The 27,607-nt window shown below is 38.2% G+C and overlaps 10 protein-coding genes across 10 annotated transcripts; 6 read left to right on the forward strand and 4 right to left on the reverse strand.

Annotated features, from left to right (window-relative positions):
* Positions 1 to 692: 692 nt before the first annotated feature.
* LOC139989329 (uncharacterized) lies at positions 693 to 3,911 on the reverse strand. Its single transcript, XM_072007582.1, has 4 exons — positions 3,595 to 3,911; positions 2,638 to 2,886; positions 2,322 to 2,526; positions 693 to 2,176 (listed from the first exon to the last, which is right to left on the reverse strand). The coding sequence occupies exons 1-4, from the start codon at positions 3,665 to 3,667 to the stop codon at positions 1,666 to 1,668; spliced, it is 1,038 nt and encodes a 345-aa protein (XP_071863683.1). The 5' UTR covers positions 3,668 to 3,911; the 3' UTR covers positions 693 to 1,665.
* Positions 3,912 to 5,855: 1,944 nt separating this feature from the next.
* Positions 5,856 to 11,310, forward strand: LOC139989332 (uncharacterized). The gene is made up of 7 exons (XM_072007586.1): positions 5,856 to 6,240; positions 6,312 to 6,511; positions 7,605 to 7,693; positions 8,057 to 8,245; positions 8,832 to 8,921; positions 9,430 to 9,598; positions 9,696 to 11,310. The coding sequence occupies exons 3-7, from the start codon at positions 7,618 to 7,620 to the stop codon at positions 10,786 to 10,788; spliced, it is 1,617 nt and encodes a 538-aa protein (XP_071863687.1). The 5' UTR covers positions 5,856 to 6,240; positions 6,312 to 6,511; positions 7,605 to 7,617; the 3' UTR covers positions 10,789 to 11,310.
* A 376-nt stretch (positions 11,311 to 11,686) lies between these two features.
* Positions 11,687 to 13,334, forward strand: LOC139989333 (uncharacterized). The gene is made up of 3 exons (XM_072007587.1): positions 11,687 to 11,915; positions 12,035 to 12,301; positions 12,375 to 13,334. Exons 1-3 carry the CDS (start codon positions 11,819 to 11,821, stop codon positions 12,746 to 12,748), a joined length of 738 nt encoding a protein of 245 aa, XP_071863688.1. The 5' UTR covers positions 11,687 to 11,818; the 3' UTR covers positions 12,749 to 13,334.
* Positions 13,335 to 14,750: 1,416 nt separating this feature from the next.
* On the forward strand, positions 14,751 to 15,922 carry LOC139989334 (uncharacterized). Its single transcript, XM_072007588.1, has one exon. It carries the CDS (start codon positions 14,766 to 14,768, stop codon positions 15,432 to 15,434), a length of 669 nt encoding a protein of 222 aa, XP_071863689.1. The 5' UTR covers positions 14,751 to 14,765; the 3' UTR covers positions 15,435 to 15,922.
* Positions 15,923 to 17,350: 1,428 nt separating this feature from the next.
* Positions 17,351 to 18,425, forward strand: LOC139989169 (uncharacterized). The gene is made up of 3 exons (XM_072007227.1): positions 17,351 to 17,511; positions 17,637 to 17,888; positions 17,976 to 18,425. The coding sequence occupies exons 1-3, from the start codon at positions 17,412 to 17,414 to the stop codon at positions 18,185 to 18,187; spliced, it is 564 nt and encodes a 187-aa protein (XP_071863328.1). The 5' UTR covers positions 17,351 to 17,411; the 3' UTR covers positions 18,188 to 18,425.
* A 270-nt stretch (positions 18,426 to 18,695) lies between these two features.
* On the forward strand, positions 18,696 to 19,996 carry LOC139989168 (uncharacterized). The gene is made up of 3 exons (XM_072007226.1): positions 18,696 to 19,222; positions 19,311 to 19,459; positions 19,537 to 19,996. Exons 1-3 carry the CDS (start codon positions 18,802 to 18,804, stop codon positions 19,717 to 19,719), a joined length of 753 nt encoding a protein of 250 aa, XP_071863327.1. The 5' UTR covers positions 18,696 to 18,801; the 3' UTR covers positions 19,720 to 19,996.
* Positions 19,997 to 20,317: 321 nt separating this feature from the next.
* LOC139989170 (uncharacterized) lies at positions 20,318 to 21,272 on the forward strand. The gene is made up of 3 exons (XM_072007228.1): positions 20,318 to 20,486; positions 20,617 to 20,794; positions 20,872 to 21,272. The coding sequence occupies exons 2-3, from the start codon at positions 20,661 to 20,663 to the stop codon at positions 21,137 to 21,139; spliced, it is 402 nt and encodes a 133-aa protein (XP_071863329.1). The 5' UTR covers positions 20,318 to 20,486; positions 20,617 to 20,660; the 3' UTR covers positions 21,140 to 21,272.
* A 9-nt stretch (positions 21,273 to 21,281) lies between these two features.
* Positions 21,282 to 22,371, reverse strand: LOC139989167 (probable U3 small nucleolar RNA-associated protein 11). The gene is made up of 2 exons (XM_072007225.1): positions 22,214 to 22,371; positions 21,282 to 22,103 (listed from the first exon to the last, which is right to left on the reverse strand). The coding sequence occupies exon 2, from the start codon at positions 22,093 to 22,095 to the stop codon at positions 21,334 to 21,336; it is 762 nt and encodes a 253-aa protein (XP_071863326.1). The 5' UTR covers positions 22,096 to 22,103; positions 22,214 to 22,371; the 3' UTR covers positions 21,282 to 21,333.
* Positions 22,372 to 22,505: 134 nt separating this feature from the next.
* Positions 22,506 to 24,827, reverse strand: LOC139989163 (uncharacterized). Its single transcript, XM_072007218.1, has 4 exons — positions 24,676 to 24,827; positions 24,363 to 24,603; positions 23,133 to 24,239; positions 22,506 to 23,065 (listed from the first exon to the last, which is right to left on the reverse strand). Exons 1-4 carry the CDS (start codon positions 24,688 to 24,690, stop codon positions 22,653 to 22,655), a joined length of 1,776 nt encoding a protein of 591 aa, XP_071863319.1. The 5' UTR covers positions 24,691 to 24,827; the 3' UTR covers positions 22,506 to 22,652.
* Positions 24,828 to 24,931: 104 nt separating this feature from the next.
* Trm7-32 (tRNA methyltransferase 7-32) lies at positions 24,932 to 27,455 on the reverse strand. The gene is made up of 5 exons (XM_072007224.1): positions 26,322 to 27,455; positions 26,170 to 26,239; positions 25,883 to 26,082; positions 25,419 to 25,813; positions 24,932 to 25,349 (listed from the first exon to the last, which is right to left on the reverse strand). Exons 1-5 carry the CDS (start codon positions 26,440 to 26,442, stop codon positions 25,026 to 25,028), a joined length of 1,110 nt encoding a protein of 369 aa, XP_071863325.1. The 5' UTR covers positions 26,443 to 27,455; the 3' UTR covers positions 24,932 to 25,025.
* Positions 27,456 to 27,607: the final 152 nt, after the last annotated feature.

Below are 27,607 nucleotides of genomic sequence, written 5' to 3' on the forward strand. Positions count from 1 at the left end.
TTAAAATTAACAAACGAGAAAAGATAAATTGCCACTCTTCAAACGCGATCGTAAATCTCAATTTCTAATCTTCATTGTTCATTTTCAATCTTTTACAAATTGCGAAATATTACTTATCTAATATCCAATTAAATTACTCGAGGTTGATAAAACCGAGTGAACAGAGCAGTTTCCTGCCTCGGCAATGTTTCTTCTCATAAAAACACATGTAAATACGCAAATTAACGAACGACTATACATAGCAATCAGCGATAATTCTCAATTGTGCAGTTAATTTATGTAATTTGTTATCGAAATCCCTTTGTCTTCATTCCTGGACAATTCACATTTGCGGCGTCAAAATTCTTTCCATGAAAATCCACAAATCTGCAATGGCACGTAACATTCCTGAAATCGTGAAATTAACGTGGAAAAATTCATCTTCGATACTGTCACTCTCGTTCTCTTCCTTTCTTAACTAAGAATTTCAGTTAAGTTAAAATTCTTCAACTGAGAATCCATATACGTAGTTGTATCAAGAGAAAATCTACACACACACACACTATATATATATATACATACATACATAATTGGCGAATAATTTTTCTTCTTCTTCGTCTGTCTAACAGATCGCCATAAAGTAGTTGCCACTGTAATTGAAAATCCTCACCGCGAGATCGACTTGGGCAAACATAGACAGAATGAGACGAATGTATCGAACCGTTTCTTCTTGGCTTTATTAATTTATCCGTGTCAACGATATTACAGAGAACGATTATAAAAATGTACGTTCGTAATTTCTACCCTGTTGAATGACTGATCCTATACTTGATTCGTACACGAGCTAATATTCCAGCACAATCGATCGAAGACAGTATTTCCACGATTAATCAATCGATGATCTATTAAACTCGCGCGTACGACAAAAATGCCTATCTACTGTGCACGCGTGTTAGGCAGCACGGTTATCTCTTTTATGACAAAAGAAACATATAAAAAATTTTCCATCGCTCGATGGCGTGTGTATATCTGTTTTACGATATATGTGTATAGATACAACTGGATGTTGTCGCATAGATGATACGAACTACTTGCAGGATATTACTGTTTATTATGTTTTCTACTTACTATGCGGGATCCAAACTAAATAAATAGTTCGCGTAATGGAAACGAATTCGCGGCGGTCGTAATTGCATTCTCTCGAAAAAGATTCACATATGCGTATGTCTTGCTTCACCTCTTCCTATTAATAATTGCGGATTATCGTCGTTTATTTCATAAACTCGTCGCGTAACCAGCGATCCTCGCAGAACCGCGAGCGTGTTGTTACCATTAGCGACACACACTTCGAGTAACAGAGACTTCGCGGAGAGAGGAAATAAGGTGATCACAATCGCGAGAGATCATTCAGACGGAGCTGATCAGAAAGTGGTCAGTCTTCTCGAAATGAACGAACGATATGACCGATTAATCTGGCAGAGTGTGTAGTCGTTCGTTGGTTAGTCGAATTCATCGAGAATCAATAAACAAGCAAGAGGAATAAAGAAATACGACGGAGAAAGGAGGCAACGATAATAACTCTGCCTTAACTCGTCATGAGAATACGATCTACGTGTGAGATAGCCTAAACTCTACGTTTTAATTATAATCCTCGATCGATCGAGTCGAACGAAAAACAAACACGTTTCAGATCTCGTTCACGTGCTGATGAATATTGTATGCCCTTCCGCCTCTTCTCGACTCCTTTGGCACCACGGCCAGGTGTTGCGGCTCGATCTCCATCTGGTCGATCCTTCTATCGTTCGAGCTTTTCTCCGACGAGAATAATTCAGAGGGTTTCGAATAAACGAACGTTGTTTCAGCTCCGTTCGATTGGCCAATCGTAGCTGAACCCTTCAACACGTTGTCTTGCGCACTGAGCAGTTGCTTGAATCGTTCGTCGTTCTTCTCTTCTTGATCCCAATGAACTCGAGCAGACCTGGAAGTTGTGGATGGGATGGCACGTTGGTTGCTTGCTTCTTGATGATTGTTTCTGTTCGTCAGGTTCAATTTTGGATTCAGATTAAGTCCAAGCCATTGAGAGAAGAGAGCTATCCCTTGTTCCGCGCTAGCTGAAACCGCTGCTATGAATTCCTCCGTGTTCAACGAATCGTCCTCGTCCTCTGTAGTCTCAGTGGCTTCCGTCGTCTCGATAATGCTGCGAGGAAATTCCAGTTACGAGGAATTAACGATAAAAATGTTCGTAGTTGAGCTACGATGGCGGTCGAATACGAATGACATCTCGTAATTGGATACGCGTCTCGTGTATCGTTCGTGAAACAGTTTTCAAAGATCGTACTCACGCAGAGGCTTCGATCTGCCGCACCACCTGATTGAAATTGAAGCATCCCATGTGGTAAGTGGCTTGCGGTGTGCCCAGCAGTGCGGGCTCGATTACCAGGCACCCGTCGTAACCAGCTTCCGCCTGCTTAATCGACGTAAATTTCGCGCATATTTGCGCCAGATCTGACAGAAGGTTCATGCAGGTCGGCCTGTTGGATGCATCCACTGTAAAATGTCGTAAATGATACTAATTTCTCTTTGAGTCTGCCTAAATATAATAACAGAATAATCGTCAGATCTAACTATAGAATAGAAAATAATTCTGTCGTTCTTTACCGATTTTAATCGTAGCATTGTGTACGGGATTGTCGCCGTAGCTAAGGTTCAACGAGATATTCTGCTCCTTCTGCTTGATGTTGATGCACGCCCGACCATCCAAGTCGTCCACCACGAGACCACCACCGATCGCCGTCGTCAGATTTAGATCGATGCAACACAAACAATTGGAAGTTTGACAAAGACATTGCGATTGCGGCGCGGTTGATCTACCCACGGCGTCCGGAATATCCCAGGAAAGTAGCGTCTCTGTCGTGAGAAAAAAAAATACAAAGGCGCATCAGAGAAACTCGACAAGAGAAATGGGATCGAAACGAAAGTCGTCGATCGAAAGTCGACGAAAAATATCGTCCCCGATTTCCATCCACCAGTCGATATTCTCGAATTTTCTCTCGGCGCGTGTTGACATCATTTCGATTTCTCTGCGCTCTACGAGCTGCCGAACCTTCCTCCACCGAAAGGCTTTGTCATTCTCTCCGCGAAACGACAAACAAAGTGCGCGTACCGCAAAGTGTGTCGCGTCACACTCATGCGTCAGAAAGATTCCTCTACCTGCAAACTTTCTCGCGTTACTAGGACAAATTTTCGACATCTTACGATCCGCGATAGAATGTAAAACAAGGAACAACGAATTCTTTAATTAAAAAAAAAAAAGAAAAAAGAAAAACAGGAAATAAGCAGTTCTCGATCGAAATAACGAAACGTAAAGTCTATCGAGAGAAATGGCGAACATAGCACGCGCCATCGTGTTAAAAAACGAATTATCGCAGAAGAGGGCCGCGATTGGTATGCGAGCGTCGAACTTTTGTTTACCAGCGCGTCACGAACGTCGGCGTACGTATTTTCAGTCACGAACGTCGAACGTCCGACGTTCGTTGCTTGGAGAATGTCCAATGGATACTGCAAAAAACCGCGAGAAACGTTTCCACGAGAGCGTAACTAATCCGTGTTGCTCACCGAGCAGTCCAGCGGAAGACACCACGACGACGGCGGTGGTCAACAGCACCAGAATCGTGAACCTGACGGCCATCACCAACAACAGTTGTTTCCCAGATATTCGTACAGGGGCGATGAGTCGATTTTCGCGATGAACTATCGCTGGAAACTCGTGGACAGAAACTCCAACAACCAACTAGCAGCTGTCAAAAGGACTCGCGCGTCGAACAGGCCTGGAGATCCTGCCCAGCAAGGAAGCAGCTTAAATCTGGGCACAAAGCCGGGCGCGGGTCTCGGATCGGTGATCGGCTGGCGGTCGGCACGAAAACTGGCGACAGGATTCGCCACAGCGACGATGAGGTGCCACGCCATTGGCCGAGGTGCGGAGGTAACAACGGGCAAAGAACCTCATCTGGGTGACCGGGTGACCTCCTTCGGCAACCTGGTACCAGGAGAACTTACGCGACTGTCCTCTCTAGCGATGCTCGGATTGCTCATGGGGGGCATCGACAAAAACCACGGTGCTCTTCTTTTCGTATAGTCAGGATGTCGTTCGGAGCACATCGGTAAAAGCAATCTCTTTTTCCCTGCGTTTCTTTCTTTCGGAATTTTCATCGCCCCAACAGTCCGACGATTTCCTCCATTCGCTGCGATGCGAATTATTTCCTCGGATTCAGCAATGGATAAAAGTGAAAATTCCAGATAAAAGTGGCAAAAATCAGATGTTTACCAATGCAATTGAAAGACCAAAATCTAAATAAGGACTTTGGTATCTAGATATTATAAGAATATATTTTTATACACGTCAATTCCCCACAAATGCATAAAGATCCACAGTCTAATAATAACGTCTGTTTTCTTTCCTTGCTTCTCTAACCTGGATCGTAACGAGCATAATGACGGTAATACGAGATTAACGAGACCACGATGACCATACTTCTCCGAGACGAAGTGTTCTTCTTTTTCCGGTAATTATATTTTCATCGGCCATGCCTTTGACTCGTAATATTCCCGGCTTTCCCTTATCGATCGCGCAAATACGGAAATAAATAGATTTGAAACGAAAGGGGAAGGAAAAGCGTACGCATGGTTGGCCGCGGGCAAACAGAATCGTCGTTCCGCTTGGACACTTCGTGAATCGCGCTACATATACATTACGTATATACAACTATTCTATATAATTTATTTCGATGTCGTTATTTTTGCGAACCGAGGAATGCAAGAAGATGAACGGCAGCGAAACGTCTGACGATTTATTAAACGTCCACTCGATACTTAATTTCCTGTTTACAAACTGCAGGCTGCTCCCGATTGGATTATGTTTTCGAAACGAACACCAGCATCCGAACAGATTATCCCTTGACGTTACGTAAAAACTCGTTTCCCTTGATGACCCACATATCCTCGGCGTCGTTCATCTCGTCGCACCTTTTAGAAGCCCAAAGGACCATGGACCCCATTATCTTAAAATACACCAGAGTCGAACGTGTGCATCCCTGACAATAATTATCCAGCCTTCCTCAATGTTTGACAGCCTGAATTCCATTGTGCAGTCTTCATACCGACGAACAAGTATTAACCAAGGTAAACCACTCCTGACCGCTACTTTCTTCGACCCACTAACCGGAGAAAGGCCCCATCTCGACCATCAAAACACGCTTCGGACTGGCCATCTCGGTTGATTTTATCAGCGAACGTTTGTCATCGTTTATGATACTTGAAAAATGTCATGAGACCAACTTGATGGTTCGTGACTTTGCCAGGATAAATCTTCTGGCTGAATGGGTGAATCTTGGGTAAGTAGGTAAAGTCTATAAATAAGAATAAAGGTAGGAGATTCGTAAGGCTAATCAGTTGGATACGAGACCAACGACCAGTTTGAAGGTCGGTGAAAAGGTCCGATAATTGTAACGTGGTAAGAGCGAGTTGCACGTTGGACGAATAAAGAATTTCCGGCATGCTCATTGTGGATGCACCGCGATTACCTCGAGACAACGTAACTTTATGGCGATAGAAATTTTTGCGAAGTGGGACTGTCTATTACAGACGTCGTGATCGAGGTTTGTATTATACGTCCAAACATGAAACCTACATAAACGGTTACTGCTATTTGTATTACAATTTAACGCGTTGACTATCGTGAACAGTGACCCAAGATGCTAATTTTCTTTTCTTTTTTTTTTTTTTTTTAGGACGATTAAAATGAGATAAACTTCGCTAAAGAATCATAAAACGTTACGGTGCAGTATATTTCTTAAAGAGGAGAAAAAGAGGAAAAGGTAATTCGAACGAACTATCTTCTATCTGTTATAAAAAGCCATTATTGCTTTGGACGAGTAGGTTAATAAACGTTACATCACGTCGATTCGATGTACATTACGACGCAAATTGGAATTCATTCGAGGATGAGAAACAAGAACTTCCCCTTTCTGATTTCGCGATCTCGCCTTGTTATGAGATGAATCATCGTGGTACCGTTCGAGAGTAAGTCTTTCATCGAAGATGAAAGGTCGCTAGCATTTGGCTCGAACGTACTTGACCCTGGTATCGGTTCAAGGCAAGGCGAAAAGCCGCTTTGATTTTCAACGATGCAACGAGGAGGATCCGATTTGAGGAACCGATTGGGGTTCCCCGATCGCACACGATCGGTATACTATAACCTGGCTGGTAGGGAATCGTTGTCTTATTTACCCAGAGCGAATTAGAATGCTTAATAATCGTAGCCTCGGTCGAGACAGGTGGTGGTGGCTTGACCGACTTTTAAAGAAACCTTGGGGGGAGTTGGGCGGCATCTTCAGTTAGACATTGGCCTCCGCAAGACGAAGAGTCGGAAAAAAGAGCTGAAGGGTGCGACGAAGAGAGACGTCCTTTTCCAACGATCCTCTTGACTTCTATACGAAATTTTCATCTGGTATATATTCTTCTGTCAGTAGCACAGGTCAGTGAGAAATGGTTTTCTAGTTTCGTTGATCTCTTCTTCTTTTTCACCGTGACGCTTTCAGTTTCATCGTTAATAGAAATCGTGTTCTAATCTAATCTGATTGTAATTAATTCTTTATCTCTGATTCTATGTAACGTAGGCTTCTCATTATTCCAATTATACCCGAGACTTTTAACTCGAGCGAAGAAGTTCAATTTTCTGTCACGTTATTAATCATAGTAACTAAGTCCGGAAGGATCGATGGATCGGACACATACCTACGCGTACCTGATCACCGTTTCTCGTGACGTGACCGCATATTGTTCCGCACAAAGCTGACTGACGCGTGTGCTTCCTGAAGCGTTGTTCAGGTACCATCCGAACGGTGAACTTCTTACAAGAGACGTCTTTGGCCGTGACCGTGATTTAGGTCAACCGGTCGCAGACAAGAAGTTAGCACGCGCCGTGACGAGCCCATTAGTCGAAACAAGAGGAAAAAGTCGTTCCTCCTACGAGTTCGCTGCTCGAAATGATTGGTCCCGTCGGAGGATCAACCGCGCGTTTCACCCTTTGCCGAGCTATCGTTAACGAGCGTGAACACGTGGTCGCATTGTTCACGGATCTCTAACATCCGGCAGTTCTGCGTGACAGCCGACGTTCCGTTAGCTTCCCTCTATTTTGGATCTATATCTGTACGCTTTGGTTTCAGAAACGAAGAGAATTTCGTTGATAGACCTTGATACATACGTTTAATAAATAATAATTATTTCGTTTGAAAAGGATAAGGAACAAAGGAACAAAGCTTTGTAAATCGCCAACAGGAAACGGTGTACCTATTGTCCTCGTTAAAATTTACTACAATCGCTGGGTAAGAGATAGCGTACCGTTCGTAGCGCGTTGAATATCAATACGTTTTGATTTAAGATCTTCCCTTTGAGCAAAGCCGAGTGACAGCGGTAGGAAAATACGGAGCATGTCAAGTGCATGGCCGACCTTCGCGAGCGTACGATGCAAACGATGAATACTCGCGTCCGTGAATCTTTAGACTTTGTTGATTTATTTAGAAACTTCGTAGGATGTACTCGTGTCATCGTCATACTTTGATTTACAGGACAAGAGCGAAAATGCGGCTGTCGATGGTGGTCGAGTTGTTACTGATCGTGCTTCTGATCGCGTTCGCCGCTTACGGCAGAGTGATCGGTAATGATTTTCAAGAGTTTCCACATTGTTAACGTCAATTCTTGTAATAGCCTGGTAATTTCACGTGACTGTCGGCTTCCTTGCTTGTAGAAAGGAAACGTTTATTGAAGGATTGAAGTTAATAAGAGATATAATTTCGAAGGATGAAGTCACTTCTTTTAGAGGTCTAATGAACGTAACTTCAAAATTCTGTTCGAAAATTACATGTTCCTACGTAACACGGTATATCCTTTCTAAAACGTAAAATTACTCACGGTGGAAAATAAATTCGGAAAATTTATTTGCTTCAATTTTCTCGCGCTCCCTGTTCCTGAAAAAGGCAAACGTACATGTATATACGTGATGAAATTATCAATTCTATAGAGCGCGATGAGAAAGCAGAAGATAGAGCGATTAGGGATGTGAGCGGTTCTAAACAGAGTAACGTCGGTATATCGACGTTATCGTTGAAACAGGCAACCGACAACGTCAACAGATATTGCACTTGCAATGAGAACATATGCAATTGCTGCAGAGACTTCCATATACCGCTGGTGCAATTACAAGGACCAGGTAAGCCATGTGTAATTTAATTGAACGTAATAGAACGCGGCCGTTAGAAAGGATAGCAATAAAGGAAATAAATGCCGCGTTATTAGATCCTTCATAGACTATTCGGTCAAACATCGTTGCATGTAATTAAACGCGAGCATGTACACAGTGTCCAAGACTGATTCTAATTATCGAGACGATAAAAAAAGCGTCTGTACAGAGACCTCAATGTTTATTTTTGTTTAAGTTACGAACTGTTGATGTAATAAAAAAAAAAAATTTTAATATTGTCAATGTCGCGAAAATGGAAATTTTGCCACACTCGGTACTGTACGATGTTCGTACGACGCTTAATAGAAAATTTATTGGATGAATCGCAGCATAACATATTGGATTGGCAACTTGCTGAAATCGACCTAGATAAGGGTGAATTTTTCTGTACACGGGATTGCATAGCTAAATATTTTCACGTACATGAAAAAGCCTGTGTGCTAGAAATGTGCATAAAAAATGTTACTAAAACGCCTCGATTATCCGCGATAGTACATAATTAGATGATATTCCGTATACTTGTTAAAGACTTGAACAAGAATATCGTCCATTTCAGGATGTGCATCATTGCAATACTTGCAAGGGGATAATTTGGCGGTGCAACTTAGCTTCGGTGATAACATCCTAACAAGCACAATCGTAAATGGTAAGTACTTGCGTCGCTCATATATTTCAGAGTCTGGAGATAACGTCACAAGCGCCATACAATGTCACGGATTTATCTCTATTTGAAAGCTCGCGGCACAGCCAGAAAAGTTATTTGCCTGAAAAGTGTGTTAATCGTTTAGCAAAACGATGCGAGAAGCCTGCCGGAATTCAGGAAATGAGACTTTCACAACTAACGCGTACGCGCTGCGCTTTTAAAAGGCGAGTGCGCTTTATCGGTTCGAAAAATGTTTGCAGAAAAATTGAAAAACTGTGTTAAAAAGTCGATATCTCCCGTGTGTTTGTTCGCTGTGAAACGAATGCTATGTCAAAAATAAAGTATTCATAACGTATAAACATCGCTCGATCGACTTGCGTCGCGATCGTTCGAGGAGAAAGTGCGGCATACATTAAACGAATAAGGAAACACGTTCCCTAAACGATTTCTATGATTGCTATGACGATCTACAATGATTTGTTATGACGCTTTATACGCTATGGGGTTTTAGGAAAGAATCCAAAGCCCGTATGCGTCCCGTTACCTGGAGGGTTTACGAAATTCTGTGGAAGAATTTATTCCATTAAACGGGATGCTAAAAATCACTTCAAAGCCTGCCTTGGACTGGAATTACAATCAGCGACAGAACTTGAGGCCAGTTTACGCGTTAGCTGCTTTAGGTAATGACATTTATTTCTTAATAATATTTATTAATCGATAATATTTTTACGAGTCATACAGAAAGATTAAAATGTTTACGCAATTGTCATGTCATAGATTTGGCCCTGACGGTCTAAAGTTACGCCCAGCAGAACCACTTCCGGTAATCGAAGCTGAGGTCACGGAAGAAGACGACGATGACGATTTCTTTGGCCTCGGTTCGGACGATGACGATGAAGACGATGATGCCGAGGATAATGCACCGTTGGCTAACTCCGTACCAAATTCCTCCGCGGAAGAAGACGAGGAAGAAGACGACGACGAAGATGTTCTTGGATTCGGAGCTCTATTAGATATTATAACTGGCGAAGATGAGACCTCAACGAAGAAACCAAAAGTAACCACGCCTCCACCTCTTCTCCACTTCACGATTCCAATTCTAAATAAGCCGACATCGTCATCAGTAGATTCTAACGTCGCAAGTAACGTTGCCACTAACGATTCCGAAGAAGACAACGAGTATAATCAAGAATCCTCGAACATAAGCGGAGAAGGCAATATCGAAATAAATGACGAATCTGCAGCCACCGATACGACGGGTAGCGAAGCCGAAGAGATCGTTACACAGGTCTCGAATAAGGTAGCTTCCTATACGAAGCCGGATAAAACACCGATTAAGAAATTCACAGCGGTTGATACGAGTACGAAAAAGCCAAGCATCACGAGCTCCAGTATCAACGCAATCGAAAATGAAACGAACAAGAAGAAGAAACCCTTGAGGAAACCGATTAAGGGCGAAGAGGACGACGATGACGATATTCTAGGAGATAGTCTGGACGACGATGACGACGACGACGATGAGGATGAAGAGATTTTAAACGACGACGACGATGATAACGAGAAGGATAGCGAGGCAGAGGAGGACGAAGATGAGAAGGTTGACGGAAGTGAACACGGGAATCACGAGGACGAGGACGAGAAAGGCGAGATTGAAGATTTAGATGACGACGACGACGAAGAAGATGCAGTGATCAGCGCGTTGGTTTATGACGAAAAAGAGAATGGAAAGAAGAAGGGCAAAGTAAAGAAGCATCATCAGTCTTCCGAAGCTTACGATGATGACTCGGATTACGAATTAGGCTTGACCGGGCTTTTGGCAAGAAGCAGGCATTCGAGAGACAGTCGCCAGAGCAAAGAGATGAGATTCTAAGTCCTATATTCTATACACGTTCTATACACGTATAGAATAATCAAAAGAAACCGTGAGACGATAGTTTTCCAAATAGATCAATCGAGTATCGGCAAAGATTAAGTCCAAAGTAAACTAACCGTTCAAGATTGGACTTCTTTGTTAACTCGAAGAATATATCGTTGACTATGTTAACAAGTATGGAGACTGATAGCTTCTTCCGTTCTTTGATAAGAATCATTCTATTATTTAACTAACTACTAGTAGATAACAACATATGTATAATACTTTTTGTAAAAAGCTTTTCTGCTAATGTTATTCAGACATCATGATAATAGATATGATAGAGTTATACGTACTAAAATGTAACTTTTATAAAAAGTCGCCATATAAATCTGTGCAAATAATTTAATGTTATTTAAGACAGTAATTAATGTAATTTATGTACGGTCATATAATTAATTTATTGAATCTGTAATTAAACGTATACCCTTATTTAACTTATATCTGCATTAAATAAACTTATATCAGCTTATATACGAAGAGTATGTACTTCTTGCATGAAAAGATTGTTCACGGGGGATTTGAATGATTTCCAGCTTTTTGTTACTTTTATCACATAATTATATGCAGGTCACATACGTTTTTCTGATGCAGTTATGTAACTTTGAATACATCAATCGAAGCAGCTCGTTGTTTTCTACAAAAAGTAGAAACTTATTTACGTCGACAAATAGTATATCAGTTGCACATCAATTTTAATCATTGTCCCAAAATAAACTTTCCATTCGGCAAGTAATTAATAAATAATTCGAGGTATAAATTATAATCAAATAACCTTTGTGTATATTTCAATATCTGTGAGTGGGTCAAACGCTTTATCAGTAGAGATCGACAGCGCTCTACACAGAGCTACAAAAGTCACGCGTGAATTTCGTATAGTCGATGAGCCCGAAACGGTATATAAACACGGTATTCCATTCCAATCGATCTCATTTTGTGGGTTTGACCGATCGGCAACACACCTTTCTCTTCTTTCTTTACTAAAATCATGTTCAAATTGTTCAGCGTTTTTGTGACACTCCTCTTGGTACAGACAGCCTGGAGTTCCACGTCTCACGATAAAAGCATTAAAGCTCTTCAAAAAGGTAACCTATAATTTTTACGACAATCAAAGAGTTAAAAATAATTTCATTCGGAAACAGATAGTAATTTTAGGCACTTGGCTCGTTTCATGAGAAAATCTTATACCGATTCGATTATATAGTTTTAGCCAATTCGGTGACGTACTATGACCCGAATACCGGAACTGAGCTAAACGCAGAGATAACCAATTCAAAACAGAATAATTCGATCGCTACAAAGATATATCAACGTTCGCTATGCCACTGTGAGGAGAGCAGTTGTAACTGTTGCGTCGGTATTCGTTTCCTTGGTTTTAATGGCCCAGTGTGTATTAGAATTACAATTAATGAATACAGTAAAGCCGTCATAACCGCAAACGGAAAAACAATATTAACACATTACTTTAGAGGTAAGAATTTTATTTTATTTTCTTTCTGTATATTTATCGAACTGTGCTTTCTCACGATATATTTTAATTGTAGCGCATTCACGCCCGAGATGTGTTAGTCTTTTCAACCATATAAATATTTGCGGTCGATTCAACTTTTATTATGTTAATGACCATTTGCGATCTTGTATGAGCATCAGACTTCAGTTTCTCTTCCTTACATTTTCGGGATTCCAATTTCCATGCGTTCAAATTGGCGATGACGGGATCTCTATGGCGAGTCTCGCACTGTTACTGAATCAGCCTGTCACAGAGTCAGAAGAGCAAGTAACCAACTCGGAAATATACGACGAAGTAGATTTCGAACAGCAGGATCTGGAAGTTCCTGACAATCACATGTTAATGTTGACTCCCGAGCAAGAGGCACAAATCGGACAATTAAAATTGCGATCACTAGGAACGAATTAATATCTGTGTAAAATGACATAGTTATTATTAACTAGAAAGTAGCGGTAATTTTATTCGTTAATTTAAAGATTAGTTTCTAGTATCTATTGTTACCTTATTATTATAATGTACAGTGTATAATAAAGTTGAACCAAGTCTGTATGGTCATACCTGTTATCCTTTCTTACTATTTGTACAGAGACAATATTTCGAATAAAACGCGAATATTTCCAAATATCCAAAAATCACTAAACGTCTCATCAAAGTCTGCCTTAGACTGAATTTAGAATTAGCGGCAGAACTCGAAGCTAGTTTATGCGTTAAGCTGTGTTACGTCAGGTGACTCTTTACGTAACCCAGAATCCATCCCTCGGTCGAGGCAGCTATTAGTTGTGCAAATATAATTAGTCGAACCGCGATAATCCTTAATCGTTATAAAATATATTTAAGTCGAGACGTTCTTTATTGTTATTGCTCCATCAGGTAAAAAATGGGAAGGTTGAGTTTTTCCCATGTTCAACGGTCATTTCCATCCGCAAGCGACCAGTGGTTGAGCGACCAACACCCAGCAATACTTTTCCTCTGCGACAGCATTGTCATTGAACTTCACTGGTTTGTCGTCCTCAGATGAGTCAACATCTCTTCACTAGTTGTCAGATTAGTCTACATCTCTTGACTGGTTTTTCAACTTTAGAACAGTCATCTGTTTAACTTATATTTATACGCACTGAGCGTAACTGTCTATGTCTACAAGTTGTTGGAGTAAATTATATATCGTAACCTGTTATTCTCAGTGTCATAATCAATTCAACCACCTCTGTTATCCTAAATGAAATAGGGGATCGATCACTACGTGACGTCGATTATATTAGGTTGTCCGAGAAGATTCTTTCGTTTTATAAGGAAATGATAGACGCACAATGTTTTTGGTTTTATATTAGTTTATTCAATTATGCACGAACATAATAATAGAAGTAGAACGAAATGGATCATACCTAATTCAACAAAATTGTAGCGGCATATGCGTCTTAGGACGTTTCGATACGAAGATGCCTCATATAGTTGCTTAGCTACAGAGGATTAACAGTGTACGACGCACATAATTTAATAAACAAAGCAATTTCGCTGATACGTGCAACTTACAACCAGCGACATGTTCAAACCTTTCGCTACCCCCCTCGATCAGTATAAATATACGACCAAGTTCTCCACGAGTCAGTAGTAGTGCGAATGAATATCAGTATCGAATCAGTCTAACGAATCAGCATAACGATTAGTATCAGTACCGCAGTATCGCGCAATCTTATAACGAGTATCATCAAGCGAACAACGCTTGCGATTAACTTTGTATTCTACATTTTAAAATATCTACACGTCTCACCGTCCACCACAAAATGGTACAAAACAGAAATTGTTGTTCATCTATTATCACCTTACGAAACGAAAGAAACTTTTCGGACAACCTAATATAATCGTAACGGGAATTTACGACTCCCGTTGCCGCGCTTCCACGCGATCGCGTCTCTCCGCGAACGGTCGAATAAGCTGTTTTAGGTAATGATACGTATTTATTAATAGTATTTATTTATTGATAATATTTTTCTGTGAATGAATGCAGAACGAATAAAAGATATACACAGTTGCGATATCATTGATTTGACCCCGACCCTCTAAAGCTATGTCCAGTAGAACCATTTCCAGTTATCGAAGTCGAGGTTCCGGAAGAAGACGACGGTGACGTGATTTCTTTGCCCAAGAACAATGACGAAGAAGACGATGATCCCGAGGATGATGCACTATTGGCTAACTTCGTACCAAATTCTTCCGCGGAAGAAGACGAGGATGAAAACGATGTCGAACTATTCTCAAATTCGGCACTCTTAGAAGAATCAAAACTAATCACGGCCCGCCTCTTCTTTACTTCACAGTTTCAATTCTACGGAAGCTGATATCGTTGCCAGTAGATTCTAGCGTCGGAAGTAACGTTGTCACTAATAATTCCAAAGAAGACAACGGGTATAATCAAGAATCCTCGAAGATGAGAGAAGAAAGCAGTATCGAAATAAATGACGAATCTGCAGCCACCGATACGACGGGTAGCGAAGCCGAAGAAATCGTTAAAAAGGTCTTCAATAAGATAGAGTCCTATGCGAAGCCGGATAAAACACCGACCGAGAAATTCACAACGTCGGATACGAATACGGGGAAGCCTGGCATCGCGAGCTCCAGCATCAACGAAATCGAAAATGAGAGGAGTAAAAAGAAGAAACCCTTGAGGAAACCGATTAAGGGCGAAGAGGACGACGATGACGATATTCTAGGAGATAGTCTGGACGACGATGACGACGACGACGATGAGGATGAAGAGATTTTAAACGACGACGACGATGATAACGAGAAGGATAGCGAAGCAGAGGAGGACGAAGATGAGAAGGTTGACGGAAGTGAACACGAGAATCACGAGGACGAAGACGAGAGAGGCGAGATTGAAGATTTAGATGACGACGACGACGAAGAAGATGCAGTGATCAGCGCGTTGGTTTATGACGAAAAAGAGAATGGAAAGAAGATGGGCAAAGTGAAGAAACATCACCAGTCTTCCGAAGCTTACGATGATGACTCGGATTACGAATTAGGCTTGACCGGGCTTTTGGCAAGAAGCAGGCATTCGAGAGACAGTCGCCATAGCAAAGAGATGAGATTTTAATTCTTATATGCATACTAGTCCCGTTCTATGCACGTATAGAATAATCAAAAGAAACCGTGAAACGGTAGTTTTCCAAATAGATCAATCGATTATCGGCGAAGATTAAGTCCAAAGTTTTAGTAACCGTTCAAGATTGGACTTCTTTGTTAACTCGAAGAATATATCGTTGACTATGTTAAGAAGTATGGAGACTGATAGCTGCTTCTGTTCTTTGATAAGAATCATTCTATTATTTAACTAACTACTAGTAGATAACAACATATGTATAATACTTTTTGTAAGAAGCTTTTCTGCTAATGTTATTTAGACATCATGATAATAGATATGATAGAGTTATACGTACTAAAATGTAACTTTTATAAAAAGTCGCCATATAAATCTGTGCAAATAATTTAATGTTATTTAAGACAGTAATTAATGTAATTTATGTACGGTTATATAATTAATTTATTGAATCTGTAATTAAACGTATACCCTTATTTAACTTATATCTGCATTAAATAAACTTACATCAGCTTACATACGAACAGTATGTACTTCTTGCATGAAAATTGTTCACGGGGGATTTGAATGATTTCCAGCTTTTTGTTGCTTTTATCACATAATTATATGCAGGTCATATACGTTTTTCTAATGCAGTTATGTAATTTTGAATACATCAATCGAAGCAGCTCGTTGTTTTCTACAAAAAGTAGAAACTTATTTACGTTGACAAATAGTATATCAGTTGCACATCAATTTTAATCATTATCCCTAAATAAACTTTCCATTCGGCAAGTAATTAATAAATAATTCGAAGTATAAATTACTTTTACTGCGCTTTTGGCAGGAAATAGGCACTCGAGGAGCAATCGTCACAGCAAGGAAACGAGATTTTTAAGTCTTGTATTCATGCTCGTCCCGTTTTGTATACGTATAGAATAATGAAACAATCGAGGAACGATAGTTTTCGAAATCGATCAGTCGAATGTTTAGCAAAGTTTGTCGTTCATGATTGTTAGGTCTTTTTATTAACTCGACTTATCATTGCTAACTATGTTAAAAAGTGGAAAATCTGATAATTTCTTTTGTTATCATAAACCACTTTATTTCTTAAGTAATTAATAATTTTGAAAAATTGCTAATAGATAACAATAATTCAAAACTTGTTGAAAGTGCTCACGTACAAAGATTATTAATGGATTTTTTACGTTGAGAAAATGTAAATGATTAGGAAAGTAGTGTACATCTGTGTTTGTTTGATAAATATGTTGGATCTGTAATTAAACGTACTAAATAAACATTTATTCTCCGATTTTAATATGTAAATATAATCTACGCAAATTACTTACTGTATGAAAAAGTATCTCAGATAAGATTTCATTTATTTCGTCGTTTTCTTTCTTTCATTTTTATCGTTAATCTTTTTGTAGGTTGTATATAAAAGTCATATAAAGGTCACATACGTTTTTTTAAAATAGAATTGTATAATTTTGATTGCAGTGATCGATGCAGCTCGTTATTTTCTACGAAAACGTACGAATCTACTTATGTTGACAATCACTTCTGTAGTTATGTTTTAATTTTAATTTTTTTCTCTAAATGATTTTTTTGTTCAGCAATCAATTAACGATGTAGTTTGCAATAACAGACAAAAGTCAGATAATCTGTACATCATAATGTCTACATATAGAAATATTTATAGCATAATATGCACTATAAGGTATAATATAAGTATAGTATGTATATATATATATGTATATATACAACATGACATATATTTATATATGTATTATCTATAAGTCCTCCAAATGATCTATCAATCGAGATAATCGATAATTAACAACTACTTTTTATATGTGCGTTTGTAAATATCACGCACTGATTTCATCTAATCGATGAGCACAAAACGGTATATAAATATGGCATTCGACTTAGAGCGGTCATATTTTATGAAATCGTGATACACCTTACTTCTCTTCTTTCTTCATTAAAATCATGTTGTTCAAATTGTTGAACGTCTTTGTGACACTCCTCCTGGTACAGGCTGCCTGGTGCGCTACGTCTCACGATGAAGATATTGAAACTTCTCAAGAAGGTAACAAATAATTTTTATGAAAATCAAAGAGTTAGAAAGAATTTAATTCAGAAGTGGATAGTAATTTTAAGCAGTTGGTTCGCTTCATAGGATAATTTTATATCGAATCGATTATATTTTCACAGTCCAGTCTGACTTAGTGTCGTACTATGATCCGTACACCGGAACTGAACTGGACGTACACACGAGCGATTCCATTCTTGCAATGATACATGAACGTTCTCTATGTCAAAGTGAACCGAACGCTTATGCCTGTTGCGTTGGTGTTCATATCAAAAATATGAAAGCATCATTATGTGCAAAACTTGTCAACGGTAACGACCCTAAGGTTGAGATAACCGCAAACGGAAAAACGATCTTCTCGCATTCCGCGAAGGGTAAGCATTTTTATTCCTGTTTTTCATTCCTCTATTCTTTGTATATCAAACGGTAATTTCTCACGATATATTTCACAACTGTTGTAGCGAACTTGCCTGAAATGTGTGGTAACCTGTTCGAAGGAGTAAAAGTATGCGAACAAACACAAGTGTCTGCTACTAACAATGGTTTACGGGTTTGCTCGAACATCAGACTTAAATACGCTATGATCTTTAAGAGTCACATAAATATCCCATGCTTTAACATTAACAAACATGGAATCTCCGTGGGGAGCTTCGCACTGTTAGAGAATCAGTAGGTAATGGAATCGAAAATGTACGACGAATTTATGGCAACTACATTCCAACGTTAACTTGCGAGCATGAGACATAAATTGGTCAATTAAAAATATGAATACCAGAAACGAATTAATATCGGTGTAAAATTATATAGTTATTATAAAATTGTAACAATTTTATTCGTTGATTTAAAGATTAATTTGTAGTACTTATTGTTACCTTATCAGTATAACGTATAATAAAGTTGAATGGAATCGGCATGATCATACCTGTTATCGTTTCTTGCTATTTGTATCAAGCCAGTATATCGAATAAAACTATGCGATAAATAAATGATGTCCTATAAGAACCTTGACGCCAGCTATGATGTTTTTTATAGCATGCACTCTCAATCTTTCGTGTGCCGATAGTTCGTGCCTTTTTTTCCTTAATCAGATTACCACGACGATCCAATAGAAAATAAAATGTGTGCGACCAGTACGAAGTAAACCTAAATTTCTCCGTAAAACGAGGTCAGAATGAGATATCCGTTAACCGACCAGTCGAGTGTCGAACGTTCAACAAGGAGTACTATCCATCTGACCAAGAGATGTTCTTCCGCAGTCATTGAATCCGGCATCGTTCAGGACGCGAGATGAGGGCTGCCTGTTTGCTACTCTTCTTCGCTGTTCTTTGCATTCAAAGCTCCTTGCAACGGATCAACAAGAGAGCTTCTGATTCGGAGAGAACGTTAGAAACATCTGTAGGCAATGACATATTGACTCTTAGGAAAAACGGCGATTCCAAGAAGAATGAAGAAGATTGGAATACGAAGAAATTACAACAATTGCTGAAACAAGTGACGAATTCTACGTCGAACACCACAACTCAGGTGACCGCTACGAAACAAGGTCCTTGTCAATGCGGAGGAGGTGTCTGCGGTTGTTGCTCTAGAATTTTATTCGACACTTGGAAACAGAAAGCATGCGTGAATGTGACGTACGATCCGGATGAGTTTAGCTTCACCGCGAAGATTTCGATGAATAATAGAGTTCTATATACAAGAACCATATCTGGTATGTTTAGTCGCAACATATCGGATATTCCAATTTCACCCTTGTTTTAAAAAGATAATTTTAATTTCACGACCATTTCACGTTTCAGGAAAGAATCCTCGGCCAATATGTGTGCCAGTGCCACGAATTCCAATCGTTAAAGCGTGTGTTCGATTTTATAACATTTATTTCCAAGGAAGGAATATTCACGCGTGTATAAATATGGAGGGGAAGTTTCAAGATTTCACGTTATTTAAGGTGAGCTGGATTTGACGACCGAGGATAAAGGGACGTCTCTTTTTCAACGTTTTTACTAATAATGCAAATAATTCCAGGTCGGATTAGATTGCATTAGATTCGGTGTAAACGGTTTGGCTCTGGTAAAACCAGAGGACGGAGGTGGATTAGGTCAAATAGAATTCTTGCCAGGTGATGACGATGATGAGGATGAAGACGATTATGATTACGACGACAACGACGACGACGACGACGATGACGACGATTTACTTGATTTCTGAGGAAACCTAAGATTCTGTTCGTGACAGTCGCGAAGAACTTAATAGTACAATTACGCATTCCTACTGCCATCGCATGGCAGCGATCATTATTTATTATATTTTCTTTTTATATTTAAGAGCGTAACGCAACGATCTGTTCGTAAACTAATCGTCTGAAGATTGTCAACGAGTTCGGTCACGTTTTATAAAGTAACTTTACGTCGTTCGAAACATCGAATTAACTGCTGAATATCGTAATGTACATTATCAAGAGACGAATAAATAGATGTATTTGAAACCTACTTTTTTTTTATTATACCTCGGTAATTACATCCTGTGTAGCAACCACCGAGTCGAAACAATATTGTTTTGTGGGACGTCGATCGTCGATGCTGGTTAGTATAACTGTGAGAGATGTAACGTATCCATGTAACAGACGTAAAAGAGGTAGTGCTGTAAATGTATCACAGTGAAAAAGTCCATTGAAAGATACTAAGCATGAATTCCAAAGTATGCGGCGTCCTGATTTCATTTTGGTTACGTTTAATTTTTTATTGGACGGGTGGTGCTACGGAAGGAAGTCAGTTTTTTATTTATTCTCTGTTTCTGTTATAAAGTTAAGTTTCACATTTTTTAAATAAAATGTTTATTAGGAATACCTGTATCTAAAGGGTTCTTGGCTTATAGAACTACTCAGACGTTTCAGACATATTGTACCTGTAACACATCTTATTCTTGCTCCTGCTGTCAAAGTGTTTTTATTTTATACACTAAAGCTGAAAAAAAGCGTAAGTTTTTAGTATAATTAATTATGTTTTTATTGATCGTTTTCGAGTCTTCATATTTCATTGATGGCTTTCGATCACTTTGGAATCAGTGTCTCAACTATTTCTTCAAATATCTCTTTATCTCGTGCAGTTTGCGTTAATCTTACTTATCAAAGAAATGGACTAAATATTGATATGGCGTTGAATTCCGATACATTAAGAAGTAGAACAATCACAGACTATAAACCATTAAAGTTCTGTACTAATATACCAGGATGTTACTTTTCATCTGCATGTGTAAATATATTGGAACTCAATAAATTTCCCAGGTAAAACACACTTGAATGTAATACTTAAAGATTTCATATAATTCTCATTAAATTTTCTTTTTATATTCGACTCAAAGATCAATCACTGCTTGCCTTCGACTGGATATCTTCTCTAAGAAACGACTATGGCAATTAAATTACGACTGCGTCAGCATATCAATGGAGTTGCCTACAATACCAGGTAACGGAACGACGTCGACGATGATGAACGCAGGAATGACATCGGCAATGAGCACTCAAACGACGACAATGAGAGCGGTGGAAACCGAAGAAACTACATCAACAGATGTAGAAATAATAACAGTACCAGGAAGTGGACCAACAACAGTCGTGGATATTGATTAACTAATTATGATAAGAAATATGGCGATAGATTATAATGTAGATTATTCCAAATACTTCATTAATAACTGGCTTAGATATAAAGATTTTATGAAGATATGATAAATTATACTATAGATGTAGTTCATTAAAAACTTAAAAAAAATAGATTTTTTTGTTGTTTATTAAAAAGGCACCTTAAATACAGATCATAGAAGTTATCGTTTTCTTTCAAATTTCCATTTGTAGATGGGAGCAGCATCTTTTGTTTCCCTGCTTACTAGTTTTGGTTTAGTAATTTTTTTATCTTTTAGTGCTCTTTGCATTTCTAATTTTTGTTGTATAATAGTCAATTGTCTTTCTCTCTCTATCCTCTTTTGTAATTCTTCGTAAGCATTGTGTTTATCACTTTCAATTTTTCTCAAGCTTGCATCATCTATATCTGGTAATTTCATATCTTTTAATTTACTTAATTTTGGTCTGTTTGTGCGTCTGGATATCAATGCTGGGTGCGTATCCAGTTTCTTAGCAATATCAAAGTTTTTGACTTCCTTTGAATCATCTACAAAAAAGATATGTTTATTCTTGGTTTCATTTGCAGCATCTATCATATGCAGTTGACTCTGAAGCCTGTTTATTTTCTTTGCTTCTATGTTTCTCTTGTGAGCAATGTATCTAATATCTTGGGTCTCCATTAGCTGTATTTGTTCCGGTGTATGATTTTTATGTTTCTTTCTTTCTTTATGGACACCTCCCGTAATTTTGGAATTGATCATATGGAAATAAAATTCATCTGGATTTTTGTCTAGGGCACGTTTACGCAAAAGTTTTAAAGTCTGTTGTTTTTCTTGATAATTTCTAGCCCTAGCAATATAGTCTTTCTTTTTCTCCAAAAGACCCAAGTGCTTGCGAGCCTCTGGTTGATGTCTCTCGCGATGAGTCTTCTGTGTGGCTTTCGCTGCTTTCTTCCACGAAGACATTGTTAAAACTAAAAGGAGTAGAAAGAACATATTTGATAAAGCAAAACGAAAAATACTTAAGCAAATCTATACGTAAGAGTTTAACGGTAATACTGTCTTAAACAAAGGTGTAACATACCCAGACACAACACACGATTAAATTAACAAGAAAATTTTTCTTTGAAAGGAAATTATAATGTTATCGTACAGCAGCCGTCGTAACACTAAGAAACATAACCTCAAACATCAATCGATCGATACGACACTAGTTGTAGCAGCGCCATAAGAACTAAAGAATTCAAATCACACCAGTGACACTTACATGACACTTTATTTATTAAAAAGCAGGCAAGCTTTACGATTCTTACGATACTTCAAACTTCTAAATAGAAAAATAATTTCACGATATTAATAAATAAATACAGTACGTATAAAATGTTACAATTACTTTAATTGACATACTAAGTGCATTAATTTAATAAACGAATATACATCAATACAATAACATAAAGATATATTTCAATAAATATTTTTCTTATAAAAAATGATATCGCTGGAATTCCAATTATTATCGACTGTCACTCGGTTTGCGTAGATTGGTGGGCTCTATCGGGAAGAGGTAGAACTGTGTTTCCAACCGATAACGATCCCTGATGGAAAACCTGAGTTTCCGATGATACTCCTCTCTGAGATGTAAGTTGTCGATTGTTTCGCATTCTCGCGATCGGTTCTCGTCCTTTAATTTTATACCATCCACGATGTCGTTTCGCAACGGGACTGGACAATTCACTCTGAGGGACAATGAATTCTGTTGACGTTTGCGGTGGAGGTGTGTTTTCGATATCATCTCTTGGTCGTTTTCCTGATCTTTGTAAAAAGGAAGATGTGAAATTTGATAAGGAACTTGAGGCCTCTGAAGTGGGGGGTGTCGGTGCAACGCCTTCTCTTGAAAGAACTTGTTCTTTTTCGACATGCTTGTAAGAACCGATTGCTAAAAATTAATTCAATTTATTTGCTTTAAAAATACGACTTTTAAAAAAGAAAAGTATACAACATACCCAAATTTCTCATGACATTTTTCACTGCGTTGGCAACCGCGGATAAAATTCCACCAGAGTTACTGCCATCCGTATTATTACTCGAAGTATTTGAATCTCTACTACCACAACTGCTTAATTCATTTGACGAGGAGCAACAATTATGACTGGAAGCGGTATAATAACTACCAACAGAGGTCATCGAGCTACTGCAACCAAGGGAACTGCTGCTGTTGGTTGAAAGATTTGTATTAGAAGCGATACGTTCCAATTTCTTTAAACTAGATTCTATTAGATTAGATGTCGTCATCTTAGAACTACTTTCCATGACTACCATCATCACTATTCGCGAGGAATCAGTTGGCTCTTGATCGTTTCTCACATTCGCTTTTTCCGGACTACGATATTCTTTTTGTATATTCTTCACATTATCCTCGTAAATCTTGATCTGCGATTTTTCCAGAGACTCTTTCATCTCGAACAACGTATCGCACGCTTCATAGTAATTTTCGTTCTCCGTTACATTGAGAGCAATCATCTGGCTAGCTTCTGATGGAATCTCATACTGATCCGAAAATCGAACTTTCTTTAGAGAATCTGATCGTTTCTCTCCTTGAGAATCTGGTAACCCTTCATCCTCGATATTCGTTAATTCCATATCTTCCGTGCAATTATTGTCCATATAACGTCCACTTGGGTTACTATTATCTTTGTTCTTTATGATTCCTAGATTTTTTAATTTACCTCGGGGAAGTTCTTTATTTTCCTGAATCAATGACAGAGAACGGAAGGGGGTTTCCTCGTGAATAGTGGCAGACGGGCAACTCAGGTAATTACTCGAATTGTCGGATTTCAAACTGCTTTTCAACGCGGAATTAGTTTTTGGTGTTTTCAAGGAGAAATTCGGAGCACTCGGTGTTTTAAAATCTAAATTCGTCTTTTGGCCGATAACCATAGGCGTACTTGTGTTTCTATAAAGTTCAGGAGGAGAGGTCAATGAACCGAAGTTGCTACTGTGTTCGCACAATGCTTTTTCTTCTGAAGCCAAGGGTGGTGTACCCAGTACGGATCTTTGTTCTTTGGACACCAATGAATATCGATGCTGTGACTTCCACCATTTACAAGTGCCTTTATTTATAGAAAACAATATAAAAGATAGATTTTAATTATCAGCAAAATGAAATGTGTAGTAACCATATTCGCATAATGAATTTCCTTATGAAAAATAAAATCAAGTACAATGATAATTACCAAACGATTCCAAATCTTTAATCTGTTTGAAAATCTCACCACACAAGTAACAATACAGAGGCAAGTGCGTGATTGCTATGTGACAGAGAAGAACCTTATCCTCGAGGGTTTTGAACGAAAATTTCTCGTTCATACAGAATGGACAGTTTGGTTGCCGTTTCTTGTGTTTTTTCTCCTCATGTTGTTCCCGGCACGATGCGCAGCAGAATAATTTCTTGCATACGTAACAAGTACGGTTTGTCTACTCAATGTAAAAGTTTTCCGATAAATAGTAATTGTACACATTTAGCTTGAAACATCTTTGAATAAATACCTCAACTGGAGCCATGGTTAGACGAGGTCAACGCAAACTGAGACGATGTAGTGTTTACTACCTTATTATAGTCAATACAATACAAAGTATACATGTATAAAAAAAATTCTTTCTGGCACTTGACATTTAAGCAACATAGTGAATAATTAATTGGCCGGGTATAGAAGAAAATGATTAAAGGGAGAATAAAAATTTACTAATGAATAAAATACCACGTTTAAATATTTTTTTGGATTAAGGATATGGGAAAAGACAATTCCTACGAAATCAACGATATATTTACAGAATGTTACAACATGTTTAAAAATGTAATTTATCAAATTAAAAAATATAAAATAACACGCAAATTTTTACGTCGTATTATCTTTATTATCAGATTCATCAGATAATTGGACAGACATTAATTGGTCAAGACCCAATGTATCTTCGTTGTTATCATCGTTTTTGGTGTCTTGTAGCTTGGTCACCTTATTTTCATTTGTCTCCTTATGTTTCTGCTTCGCTTGCTTTTTAAAGTCTTCAATAGTCATGGAATTTAGATTATCTACTACTACATTAACATCGAATCTTCTAAAATCGGTATCTCTGTTCTCCAATAGAGTCAATGCTTCTTGGTATGGTGGTGCAATCGGTGTCTGTACCGGCTCATGATATGTGTATTCTTTCCCTTCAAACTGAAACAAAGGAACATAGATAGTACAAAATATAATTCAACGTGGATGTGATAAATAAGAAAAGCTTACATCCAGTGGATAACACGTATCAGAATCGGGTTGACTAAGATCACCACAAACAACGAATGGAACAATGACTCTGTTAACTCCCCTAAGCTCATTAAAATCACACGGCTCATGCGTTAAAAGAGGATTTAGCATATGAGGTTCGTAACCCTCAGGTGGTGAATAATCTTTACAGACTACAAATGCTTCAATGCTAGAATTGCGAGAACTGCTGGGCTTTGTGCAATAAACATAGGGGAAAAATATCTTTAACTGAGCATATAGTAACGTCACATCCTTAGCTCTAAATATTTTTGCTACAAACGTGCCTCCTTGCCTTAGTATATGAGTAGTAATGTTTAGAGCTGCTAATAATAATTGTGATTGGATATAAATGTCCATATCGTGTAAACCTGTAACTGTTAATAATTACTCTATAAGTATCGTTATAATTTATCAGTGAAAATAATACTTTAATTTAAATTTACCATCTGGTGCTCCATCGCAAACTACCAAATCAGCCTGTTCATTGTCAAAATGAGAAATAATTTGCTTTGCAGTGTTAATGTTGGTAATGTCTCCTTGAATTTGAATCACTCCTTCCATTGGTGCCATCGCTTGTAAATCAACCGCAACTATTTTTGGAGGCGTTGCATTTCCTGTTTCCAAAGCTTTTTTGTAATTCTCGCTATTCATGAAAATATATAATCAAGACTTAGGTATCTTGCAAAAGTTGATTTCTTCTTAGAATTTTAGCAAATCGATTGCAACATACTTTAATCTTCGCGATAAAACCTGACTCCAGCTACCAGGTGCAGCACACAGATCCACAGCTTTGTTAACTCCTTTTTTTAAGCCATAAAGAAAAGATTGTATTTTATTTGTGCAGTGTTGGAATCATTTATTTTCGTATACTTTCGTACGTACCATCTAAAATATGACACTCGTTATCTATTTGAAGCAATTTGAAAGCGCTCCTTGCTCTCCATCCTTCTTCTTTCGCTCGTCGATAATAAATATCTCGTTTATCTTTCGATGTTTTTCCCATAGTTAAACAATGTGGAATACAATGTTTATTGTTCACTGTCGTTTCACGTTTTGGTTACCTTCGGATTTTGGGTTCCTCAGGTTGACAAACATAAGGATTCTTACAGAAACTGTATTTCTGAGTTCTAGCATTAATCTGTTGGTAACACTAAGAAAATAACCGCCAAGTTCAATATTTGTTCGGTCAACGTTCATTACTGTACAAATACTAGTAATATTTTATAATTCTTATATTATAGAGGACGATGCTTACGTATCGAACTACGACCAAGAGATAAATTTTAAAATAAAAGCAACTACTTTGCGTTTGTTGTTTAAACATTCTTGCTTTTACATCATTAAATATGTCATTCAAGAAAAATATTTGCACAAATATTATCGAGGAGTTTTCATCAAGCGTAACACTGATAGATGAAGTAATTAAAACGGAACAATATATTTTCGCATCGAAGGCCAATAGATCTTTTGTAGAATATCTCTTTTATCTGTCAGTTTATCGGGACCAAATGCGGATACGCGTTTTCCAATTAAAATACAAAAAATACCCACGGTGAAGGAAATCATCGTAGTTTCCAGATGCAACGATGATGCATTGTAGAGAATATTCGAAAATTGCACGTTTGTTATGTCTTCCTGGACGTTTTATATAAACATCGTATACCTTCCCGACGATTATTTCATTAATTTTCTAGCTCAGGAATTCCCATTTCGATAATAAAAACGATAGAAATAATCGTCTTTTATAATCGTATCTTTTATCTTTTATTTATGAGTCAATATTACCGTAAACTATTAACAGCAACACTTAGTTCATCTTTCACAAACATCAACAACGGTTTCACATTTGTCCTAAGTTTCATTTAAATAATAACCGCAAAAAGATTCATCCCCTATTGCACAATCACACATTATGATTGCATTGAAAGATTAACGACGTTTATTCTATTCTGCCGTGAAACGGACGAGAGTTTCGTGTTTATCTGAAATACGAGTTTAAGCAAAATCGTTCTTACATAATTTCATCGCGTTTGCATGCTTCCTATGGAACGTAAACGATCCTCTTTCAATTCCTTCAATATGTTATATTAATATCGTATATAATATGTATAGACCTATGAAATTTGTTTTTGTTAATTTATGTTGCGAAGACTATTTTCCGCAGATAG

Source organism: Bombus fervidus, chromosome 7 (genome assembly GCF_041682495.2).
Source record: "Bombus fervidus isolate BK054 chromosome 7, iyBomFerv1, whole genome shotgun sequence".
In the NCBI taxonomy this organism is placed as follows: Eukaryota; Metazoa; Arthropoda; class Insecta; order Hymenoptera; family Apidae; genus Bombus; species Bombus fervidus.